The 12,209-nt window shown below is 34.6% G+C and overlaps 1 protein-coding gene across 1 annotated transcript in view; it reads left to right on the top strand.

Annotated features, from left to right (window-relative positions):
* ADGRL2 (adhesion G protein-coupled receptor L2) overlaps positions 1–12,209 on the top strand; it is a 181,168-nt gene that overhangs the window by 144,254 nt on the left and 24,705 nt on the right. Inside the window, 6 exon segments of the mRNA XM_036026340.1 lie at positions 8,171–8,296; positions 8,475–8,680; positions 9,718–9,761; positions 9,763–9,889; positions 11,022–11,231; positions 12,176–12,208. Coding sequence (XP_035882233.1) covers positions 8,171–8,296; positions 8,475–8,680; positions 9,718–9,761; positions 9,763–9,889; positions 11,022–11,231; positions 12,176–12,208 — 746 coding nt within the window.

Raw genomic sequence — 12,209 nt, forward strand, 5'->3', positions numbered from 1 at the left:
AATTTTTAGAAAAAAGAAACTTATTAAAATCACATTTTTATTTAGTGTGAGGTTTTGGAATGATAAAAACTCAATAACTTCAAATTAAATGAAGTCAAAATAATTTGGCCTGTCACAATCTGGGAGACCAGTCATAAGGGAAATAATGATTTCCACAGCCTTTGTACTACAGAATGAACACGGCTTTTCATTTCTGTCTAAAGCTTTTATTACTTTTAAGGTTAATTTGTTTAGCAGTCTAATGAAATGCCTAGATATACCTCAAACAAGTCTTCTCAGGTGTTCTAGGGATGTGCCTGCAAGGATGAAGGAGTGTGGGCCTGGTCATCTTAGGAGGATGATTCACAGAAAGTATTATCCGAAGTGGCGTGTCCTGACCTCAGTTTGTTTTCTAAGCCTTCCAAAGCTATTTTTAAAACAAAACAAAACAAAAAAAACTCCAAAAATCATAAAATTTCCTTCTTATGCTCCTTCTAAGAGTGCAAGGAAATGTGACAGGCCAGGTTGATAGTCTGCTCCCATTAGTGTCACATAACGCAGAGCGACTTTTATTTAGTGTTGGAGATACTGTATTCTCGGTTTGGGGCAAGTATGAGAACTTAAATGCCCAGGAATATATTTTTCCAATACTTGTGGTTTTTAGAGCGTTGAGGATTATTCTCCATACTCTTTTCTTCATTTTCAATTAAGGAGAGAATGTTATGGGTGAGGATGTAGTACACATTTTTGATCTCTCAAAAATAATTCCTTTAATTTACTGTATGCATATATTGATTACCCAAAAATCATCGCTGAAAGTCACTTTATACATTCTAAGATAGTTATATGTTTTTATTTCTAAGAGATAAGCAGTTTTGTGACAAACATTGCACATCACAAGTGGCAAACACAAGGCTGGCAGGCTGAATCTGGCCCTTCAACCTTGTTTTATCCAGTCTGGCACCTTGTTTCTAACCAGCGGCAGCACCGAGCTCCTCACCCCTAGTTAAGGAGTAGTTACGTTTATACAGTTGTAAAATGACATCCGCCCCTTTGAAGGCAACCACAAGTCTGATGTGGCCCCCGCTGAAAATGAGTTTGACACCCTGTTACACATGAATTAGTATGAGAAATATTCATATTTTTCTTAGGACTTGTTCTCATTTTAGATGGAGGACTAAAATGGCCCATTACCCTTTTTGTGTCCTCCCTCTTGATCCTCTTACCTAAATTTAGGATGTGGTTGCAGTGTCTTTGGTTATTAAGATAATCTGATTTTTCTCCTTAGTGATTTCTTGAATCCTGAATTTACTCTGTTCTGTTTTACCCCTATGCATGACCTCATAAAAATGTTATAATTATATCTGGTATAGCTTTTAAAAATCAACTTTGCCCTGGCTGGCATAGCTCAGTGGATTGAGTGCAGGCTGTGAACCAAAGTGTTGCAGGTTCGATTCACAGTCAGGGTAGAAGCCTGGGTTGCAGGCCATGACCCCCAGCAACCACACATTGATGATGTTTCTCTCTCTCTCTCTCTCTCTCTCTCTCTCTCTCTCTCTCTCTCTCTCTCTCTCTCTCTCTCTCTCCTCCCCCCCTCCCTTCCCCTCCCTTCCCCTCCCCTCCCTTCCCTTCCCTTCCCTCTCTAAAAATAAGTAAATAAAATCTTTTTAAAAAATCACCTTTGGGATTTAATTTACATACAGTAAGAACAGCTGTTGTAAGCACACAGATTGATGAGTTTTGGCAAATGCACACCCATAGAACCAACATCACGATCAACACTTCTGTCACCTCGGAAGGGTTCTTTATGCTCTTCTGCAGTCAGTCACCTCCTACTCCGAACTTCAGGCAGCCACTGGTCTGTTTTCTGCCACTATAGTCTAGTTTTGCTTTTTCTAGACCTGCAGTTGAGTGGAGAATCGTACAATGTATACTCCTTTTTGATCTTGCTTCTTTTACACAGAGTAATATTTTTGAGATTCATCCATTGTGGTGCAGGCATCAGTAGTTCATTCCTTTTTATGTCTGGATATTGTTCCATCACAAAGAGCACCACTATTTGTATATTTACTCACTTGTCAGATATTTAGGTTGTTTCCACCTTTTGATTGTTATTATACCGCTCTTTGCCCTTGTCATTTTACCATTTTATACTCAAACAGCGATGACGGTTCCAGTTACTCCACATTCTCACCAGTATTTAAGATTGTCTTCTCAAATGTCTTTTTAATTTTAGCCTAGTGGTTTGAAGTGGCAGCTCATTTTGGTTTTAGTTTGCATTTGTATGATTGCTAAGTTACATTTTGTTGATAACTGTTCAACTTTACATGTGTTTATGGAACTTCATATGTTTTTTTTTTTTTTTTTTTTTTTTTTTTTTTTTTTTTTTTTTTTTTTTTTTGTGGGTGTCTCTTCATGTGTTTGCCTGTTTTTAATTGGATTGTCTTTTTTAGTAATAAGTTATGAAGACTCTGTATACATTCCTGATATAAATCTTTGTGTATATGTACTCTGAATATTTCCCTCAGTATGGGACTTTTAAAAAAATGTTCTTAATGATATCTTAAGAGCAGCAGCAGTTTTTAATTTTGATAAAAAATTGTTTATTACCCAGCTTTAACATGTATGCCAATGCTATTTCACTTATTCTTCTCACCACTGTATTATTTTAAAGTGTATACTGACATCATATTATTATTAATATAAATACTTCAGTAAATATTCTATACTTTTTTAAAGAAAACACAATATCATTATCACACTTTAAAAATTAACAAAAATAGCTCTGGCTGGTTTGGCCCAGTGGATTGAGTGCCAGCCTGTGAACCAAAGGGTCAACAGTTCGATTCCCAGTCAGGGCATATGCTTGGATTGCAGGCCAGGTCCCCAGTAGGGGGTATGCAAGAGGCAACCACACACTGATGTTTCTCCCTTTTTCCCTTCCTTCCCCTCTCTCTAAAAATAAATAAATAGAATCTTTTAAAAAAAAAAATTCACAAAAATAGCTTCAAAAGATAACAAAAATGAGCCTCAATTTACCTGATTTTTATAAACGTATTAATACCTAATTACTAAATTTTTAAAACAAGGACACAAACAAATCGTGGTATACATTTAATTGATATATTTATTGAGTCTCTTTTAATTAAAAGCATTTTCTCCCTACAACTTAGTTTTTCATTTTTGTTGAAAGTATTGAATGGATAATTTGTTCTATAGAATAGCCCACATTCTGGATTTTGCTTATTTCATACTCATAGTACCGTTTTACCATGATTGATATATATTGATAATTACTCGTAGATCAGGAGTAAATCAGGTCAGGTTTAAGTCCCGTACCCCGTCCCCCCCCTCCCCCACAAGAACTTTCCATTACATCATATTTAAGGGGCACATATTTGGTTGTCTGTCTTTGTGATCTTATGATTAATTAGGTAGTTCAGGTGTTATCAGCCTAATTCATCCATTATAAAATTCTCTATCGTTTATTTTCCCAATGGGCTTAGCAGCCAGCATGATTGTATCCATCAATTTAAGCCTAGCAGTTACCTTGCAGTAACAAAAACCCCAGAGTCACAGCAGCTCACAACAATAAAGGTTTATACTTCTTCCTGCTGCATCACCCTGGAGGCTTGGCTTCGGCTCTGCTGCTGCCATATTCCGTGGGCTCCATGCTGCTTTCTCCTGGGACTCAGCTTGATGGAGTGTGGGGGGGCTCCTGGCAGAACCCATAGTTTTCACTGTATGCTCTCTTACTTTTTGTTCCCTTTTCTCTCATTGCAACAAATGCTCTGTGATAAGTTTAAAAAGTAGAAGGACAGAGGAATATATTGAAATTCTATGTCCAGCATTGGCTGTGAGTGAAGCTCTGGGTGGCTCTCCTATGAATCAAGTGTACGAGGGGGACCCAAAACCCCCCAGAATTTATTTATTAAAAAATAGTGCATTTATTCTTACATGTTTAAACTTCAGTCACCTTCAAAGTGCTCTCCATTTGACACAATTCACCTATCCAGGCATTTTTTCCACTGCTCAAAACAGTTTTTGAACTTGTCGATTTTGATGTCTTTTAGTGCTTTTTGCCCTGTTTGTTTCACCTCTTCCACACTGGCAAAACACTTCCCTTTGAGGACTTTTTTCATCCAGGGAAACAAACAAAAAAAATAGTCACTCAGGGCAAGATCAGGTGATGAGGGAAGGTGGGACATGGGGGGGTCATGCCCCTTTTGGTCGAAAACTGCTGAACACTCAGTGAGGTGTAGGAAGGTGTATTTGTAAATCACCCATCATGAAATGGGCAAACGTATTGAGAGTATTCAGAAAAATTCACTAAAGCTAAACACAGCTTCTCATAACAATGCCAGCTGGTACCTTGATACAGATGGGTCCCTGGAACACTCGCCTAGCAGAGAAAGCTTCTGTAACAAGGGATCCCCCATTGTATTCGCTTTCAGGAAATCTGCTGAACAAGACATGTATTATTTCAAGCACACAGAGATAGAGAGTAAGATAATGTATAAAATCCCTTGGTCTCCTTCCTGATCAGATCAACTAGGGAGTAACCATCATCCTTAAATTTTTTGTTAGTATTAGTAAACATTAATTAAAAATGTTGTTCTACAGGTAATGTACATTTAACAATCACTTTTTACGTTTTTAAAGTTAATGATTCCACACTACAAATATAATTGCCTAATTATTCTCCACCATGGTGGTTTTTGTGTTTATGCATAGTTCATCCACCTCATCCAAGAAGATTTTACAATTATATAACTATGCCAGTGATAGATATTTTAATGGCTTAAGTTTGGGGCTGATATGATAAGGAAAACTGCAGTGAAATTTTTTGTATATCTGCTTGTTCATGTATGTGCCTTCTAGACATACATGCACACATATATTTGGAAATAGAATTTTTGAGTAATAGAGAATGCCCATCTTCAACTTTACTAAATGCTGGAAAGTTGCTTTCTAGTATTGGTTTACCATTTTATATTCTCGCCTGTAATGCCATTAGTCCCAGTCATTCTCTTTTTAACACTTTATTATTGACATAAACATTGTCCTGTTAATGGGTTTGACTTGATCACAGTATTGTTTTAATTTGTAGTTCTTTGACTACTTAATGCGTTTATTGGGTATTTTAGTTTTCTCTTCTGTAAATTTGTTGTCTACAACTTGTTCCTATTTATCAGTTTCTCTGTGGTTAATGCATTCTGGACACTAATTATTTGATGATTACATACCGGTCAGTTTGCTTTGTTACTTTGTTCATCGTGTGTTTTGTTTTATAAAATAATGATGTAAAATCTGTCAGTCTTTTCTTTTAAGGTTGGTGCTTCTGGTAGCTTATTTAAGAAGTATTTCCTTTTTGGTGTCCCACTCAAGAAAATTTTCTCCACTTTGCAGTTATAAAGATCTTCTATAAGTCGTTGGAAATGATCAAACTTTGTAACTTTACAACTATGTCTTTTATACACCTGAAATTTATTTTTGTTTATGATATGAGGGAAGGAACTAATTTGATTTTCTTTTTCATATGGATAGTTACTCATTACTTGTAGTTGCATAACCAATTCCTTCTCCTAGTGCTTTGTAATGATATCTCAGTCATCTATCAAGTTTATATGGACATGTTAAGTGTACGTGTTATAAGTTGTTGTTTTTGTTTTGCTTCAATAATATTATCTGGTGAGTTCTTTCAGTCCGCTCCTTCAGGAATTAATTGCCTTGGCTGCTTTGGGCATGCCTCCAACCCCCTGTGTGATTTTAAAAATCAGCTTGTCAAGTTATATACTAAAAAAATCTTGTTGGAATTTTTATTAGAATTAGACTGTGAATTTATAGATTAGTTAAAAGAAGTGTCACAGATTTACTTGTTGTATTCTCCCAAGTAAGACTATGATATAATCTTCCATTTGTTGGTAGGTCTTCTAATAAATTCCTGCGTTTTTCCCATTAATGTCTTGTACTTTTCTTTTATTAGGTTTACTCCTTGGTAACTTAGACTATTTGTGTTCATTGTAAATGAAATTAAATTTTACTAAGTGTAATGATTTTAAAATTACATATTACAACATTTTTTAAAGTTACATATTCCAGTTGTTTATTGCTTGGTCTATAGGGACACAATTGATTTTGCTTATTTCAGTCTTGCTAAATTCTTTTAACTCTCATATAGTCTTCCTCAAGATTACTGTTGTTAATTATATTTTCTGCAAATAACAAGTTTGCTTTTTCCTTCCAGTGTTTATATCTTGGTTTTTCTGCATTAGCTGATACTTTAGTACAATGCTAAATAAAACCTGTGATAGGGGTCATCCTGACTGTAAAAGGAATTCTTCTAGAGTTTTTTTTTTTTTACCACATTTTGCTGTAAGTTTGGAAAGATAACCCTTATCTGATAACAAAAGCCTTATATGAGCAAGAAATTTTCTTTTTAATTCTATTATTTTGTAAACATTTCTTGTATTGAATGGGTATTGAAATTTGTTGAATTCTTTATCTTTTAATTTCTTAGTTTGGTATAGTAAATTAATATATTTTCTAATGCATTAATTTCTACAAGCCTTTTTGAGTTAAACAGTCTTTTTTTAGAATTATATCTTAAAGTATGTATAATTTTTTAAATACTTTTGTGTCTATATACTTAATAGATGTAACTTTTAAACTGTAATAAGTAAATAGTTGTTGAATGAAATGAACTCTTTTTACATGTATATCTGTATTTGGAACATTTCATGAAACTCAAAAGATTTTCTTTCACCCTGTCTTCTCTCTTATTTTAAGAATAATATTTTAGAGTGCATTTCAATGAAAGGAAGAGAGAGGTGTATATTAGATATATAGTTTTGTCACTCTTCTTTGCCCCTTTACCTTCTTCTACTGCACACGGAACCTGATATGAAGAGAGATCATTTACCTGCCCACCAGCTTAATCTTTCTCAGCATAGACCAGTGAAATAAGTATCTCAGCCAGTTTCTGGAGCAGATGGATTTCTAGGGGTTATGTGACTCTCGTTATACACTTGTATTTTAGGTGCTTTGCATGTAGTCTGATAGCTTATAAGAATCTCCCAGCGTTACAATTTCATATTTACTATGAAATCTGTATGTATTCTACAAAACAAAGTTGTAAAAGATAAAAATAAATAAAATAGTATCCAAGAGAAACTCTGCAATGGGATACACCATGCTCACTTTTGTAAAAGGAAAGGGAGTGGGTGAATTGATCATCTGTGTGAGTATCGCTATGCAAGGATGTACATCATTAGGGTGAAATTCAGAGAAAATACATGGATAGTATTGATTGAATTATTAGGAGTATGTGTTACCCTTGATTGGCAGACTTTTACTGTGAAAGCCCAAATAGTATGTATTTTAGGCTTTCCAGTCCATGTTGTTTAAGTGATAAATGTTTAACTGACATGGTGGCACCAAAACAGCCATAAATTATATGTAAATAAGTAAGCATATCTGTGTTCCAATAAAACATTATTTCAAAAAACAGGTGGCAGGTCAGATTTGGCACGTGGGGCCTATTTTGCCCAACTGAAGTATGTAAAGGTTGATGGTTACTAGTGAGAATTAATGAGGAGTTTTAATATCATGCCAGACATTTTCTCATAAATAAGCTGTGTTAGTCTTTACTACTTGTAGAAATTAGAGAAAAATCTATTACTGTAAACTGGCCTTTATAGCCTTATGAATTAAAATGTATCCTATACATATAAGTAGATACATGCATGCAATAACGACATTCCAATTTATACTTCATGGTTTTGCCATTGACAAGTAAATGGCCATTGAAGAGTTATTTAATATAAAAAGCAAAAAAGTAATTTTGAAATATTTTTGTTTATTGATTTAAATGAAACCTTGAAAGTTTTGTATTATGAATTTAAACACTTTTCATACTCATCAGCTAAAAGTCTGGAATTGGTTCATGACAAAAAAGTGTAAAGAAAATGCTTATAGGAACTATATGAAATACACACAAATGATTTTATGAAAATTTTTAGAGTAGTCAAGGCTTAAGAACTTCTTAGAGTAATTTAGTTCATATTTTGTTTAAATCTAACAATATTGTAAGTAGATAAAAAGAAACTGGTTTCCGTGCAATCATCATTTGGTTTTTGTAGTTTAAAGAATGCTGTTTAATTCCTCCTCTATATTCCTTTGCCTCATCCAGTTCTGGAAGTTGCCGTACTCAGTACAGAAGGACAGGTCCAAGACTTTAAATTCCCTCTGGGCATCAAAGGAGCAGGCAGCTCAATCCAGCTGTCTGCAAACACTGTCAAACAGAACAGCAGGAATGGTAAGATGGTACCGTCTTTTAAAAAATTAATGTTTTTTTCTTTTTGTTCTGTTAAACCTGTTCTAAAATGCTAAATAAAGATTCTATAAGGACTTTTTTCATTTTTATTCTTATTTGAATGTATTTTTTATTCATAAGCTTATTTCCTCTGGAGTCATGTGAGTTTTTACTTTCCTAGGACTTGCAAAGTTGGTGTTCATCATTTACCGGAGCCTGGGACAGTTCCTTAGTACAGAAAATGCAACCATAAAACTGGGTGCTGACTTTATTGGTCGTAATAGCACCATTGCAGTGAATTCCCACATCATTTCAGTTTCAATCAATAAGGAATCCAGCCGAGTATACTTGACAGATCCTGTGCTTTTTACCCTGCCACACATTGATGTAAGTTATGTGCGCTAATGAAGTAGAGGAAAGAAAGCAAAGCTGGCGTGCTGGGATGGGAGAGAGGGAAGGGGGGATAGCAGGGTGGAAAGAAAGGCCCTTTCCATTTGAATTTCAAATGTCATACTAGGTCAGAGACACAAGTTTATTTAAGTCTGTGAACATGAAATTAAATGAGGTTCAGTGATTATTAGAACTTAAGTGTATTCTTAACAAGAGCTAATAGAGTAATCAATAGGAAAATGTAAGTGACTATAATTTGTTTTTGAATGAAAATTCACTCTTACCTTAGCAGCAGGATGGCTGAGTAGTAACTGATAGGACTCTGCTATCGGCGTGTGGCAGGTCTAGTTTGGTTTTACTGATCACATTTGACATAATTGTTATCAAGCACTGTGCCTTTAAAAATTGACAATTGAAGAGAGATGACTTAGAATGCAAGTTGGTAGTTAAAGAATTACACTGTGTTGGAAGATTGTCTGCAGAATTTTGGCTGTTCTATGTAGAGTGAGTAAGTGCCCGTAGGTAGCCAAGAGGATCTCCAGTATTGGCAAAGAAAAATAAATTTGTGTGACTATTCTCTTCTATCTGCTGCAGTATATTCACTCTTTTATGAATCCTGACATTGCTAATGTGTCACCAAGAACAAAAATGAGCCCAGTATGGAAAATGGATTTTAAAACACTTGGTCCTTATAGGGTTTTCTTAGAACAAATTCATGGGTCTAATGTTACTGGAAAAAAGAAAAGAAATGATTCTAATGCACGATCAGTAGTAAAATCATAAGATGGAAATTGTAATTGTGTAAAATGGGTCTTTGGTAATTTAGAGCACACTTTAGAATGTTTCGGATTATAAAGCCCCTTTTAAGTTAGATATCGCCTTGTATAACATAGTCTACAATTTTGCTGATGAAAAACTTTATAGTCTGAAACATGCAAAGTTTAATCTAAATTACTTTTTACTCATATTAAACAATTGCTATTGCCATCTTACAATGTAAAATCCTCATTTTATCTTGTCATTTTATTTCCCAGCCTGACAATTATTTCAATGCAAACTGCTCCTTCTGGAACTACTCAGAGAACTATGATGGGATATTGGTCTACCCAGGGCTGCAAGCTGGTCGACACTAATAAAACTCGTACAACATGTGCATGTAGCCACCTAACCAATTTTGCAATTCTCATGGCCCACAGGGAAATTGCAGTAAGTATTTGCACTTCTAATTAGTAGCAGAGAAAACCCTCAGAGATTCAAAACAGCTTGTGTGGTAATCCTTCTTTAGGTGCTAATCATAACTAAAAAGCAAACAAAGTAATGTAGCTTTCTAATTGTTTCTATACTGGCCATACATTTTAGGAAGCCGTGACACCATATTTATTGTTATTTCTCAATATCATGTGCTTTACAGACCCGTTCTAAGATTTTTCTCCTTTGGGCAGGTGTTTGGCAGGGGTGATTGGGGACTGAACAGCAATAGGTCATACTAAAGAGAGAAAGCTCTAAAATTTAATATACCATCCTCATCTTGAATGTTCATATCTCATTGTACAACTCGTACTTTGTTTCCTCATCATTTTGCACACTACAGAACTGCCAATTTTGAAAGGTCAGAATGGCTTCTGGAATGTTCTTTAGTGTTCTTTTTTATGATTAAGAAAATGAAATAAAGAACAATCTGACAGTAATCAGAGAGTAGGAGGGAGAGGGATAATAGGGGGTAACAGGAGGGGGGCCATCAAGGAACATGTATGAAGGACACATGGACAAAGCCAAAGGGGGTCGGTTTGAGGGTGGGAGGTGGGGATGGGTGGGGAGGGAGGGGTGAAAATGAAGTCAGTTGTACTTGAACAACAATTAAAAAATATAGCCAAAGATAAAAAATTTTAAGAACCACAGCATGAAAGCCCTCAGATCTGTTGTGTACTTGATTCCTAGTAGAGATAGTTAAAGCTTGACATTCGACTTACATGTTAACTTGGAAAATCCTGTAAATACCAGTTATTTTTAATCATAAATAAGTATCCTTTATTCTTTTATATATTTTCTATATGTTTATGTAGGTAATTATTTTAATCATTTTGAAATAAGTAAGCTCTCACATTACTTTCTAGTAAAATCTTCGACTTTCATAGGTCATTCTTTGGATATAAAGGTTGATAATACTGAACTCCATTATATGATCAAAATTTCATTTTCAGTATTGAGCCCTGTTTGAACACACATGAAAATTCAGAGAGTATAATATTATAAGATGAGCTATTACATTTGAAAGCTATCTCACCTTTAGTTGATGTAATGCAGGATTATTAATATGCCTTATATCTTTTATTTTCAGTACAAAGATGGAGTTCATGAATTACTCCTTACAGTCATCACCTGGGTGGGAATTGTCATTTCCCTTGTTTGCCTGGCCATATGCATCTTCACCTTCTGCTTTTTCCGTGGTCTGCAGAGTGACCGTAATACTATTCACAAGAATCTTTGTATCAACCTTTTCATTGCTGAATTTATTTTTCTAATAGGCATTGATAAGACAAACTACATGGTAAGCACCCCTTCAGTTAACTGACATAGGATCTCTGAAAATTTTTATGACAAGTGTGAATCCATTTATGTGCTGATATTAGTATTTGACCTTGTGACAGTATAAATGACATGGCAGTATTGAAAGATAATTTGTAATAATTGAAAGACAGCTCAATCATTAAGTAAAAGTATTATGGTGTAATTCATTTCTCATATTAAGGTATAGTTGCATTTTTCTGGGTTGTTAGTAAGACATGTAATTTGATTAGAAGAATGCAGGAATACTGAGAATGAAAAATTGTATTTTTTACAATTTTGAATTTCTCACATAGTTATTCTGACCATGGCCATCTCCTCTCCTCGAATTCTGAGCACTTTATTCATCGTGAGGTTCAGTGTTAGAAACAGAACTTAGTAATTAGTCATTTTTCACCCTATCTACATCTGTGTTGGGTTGAATTGGAGTGCTCCACATATGACAGGAAATGATGTGGGTAATTAGAGTGGGGGTATTTTTCATTAAAGCAAATTTTTAAAATTCTGGTACAGAAAAGGTGGAAATAATATATTTGGAAACAACCATTCTAAAAACTTATGAAATAGATCACCTAAAAGTAGAATATTCAGATTGAATAATAGATAATTCCAGAAGAGAAATTAAGATATGTTTTCTTATTTCTTGATTTTTTTAAATTTCACTACAAATAGTAATGTCTTATAGTGATGAAATTTCTAGCACACCTGGCATTATACTACAGCAATAATTCCTGAAGTTTGGCCATGTCCTGTAACTCATTTCCATTTTTGAAACATATTTTCAAGAAGCAGTATTTAAATAATGAAAATAGTGATGTATTTAAAAGACAGTAGTAAGCACTATCAGTGACTATTTTCACAGTTTTTGGAGTGGGCTCTTTCCATTCACGGGTTCTCCTTTGTGTTTTTTGTTATTTTGCTTTACAGATTGCATGCCCAATATTTGCAGGACTTCTACACT

Source organism: Phyllostomus discolor, chromosome 5 (assembly GCF_004126475.2).
Source record: "Phyllostomus discolor isolate MPI-MPIP mPhyDis1 chromosome 5, mPhyDis1.pri.v3, whole genome shotgun sequence".
NCBI lineage: Eukaryota > Metazoa > Chordata > Mammalia > Chiroptera > Phyllostomidae > Phyllostomus > Phyllostomus discolor.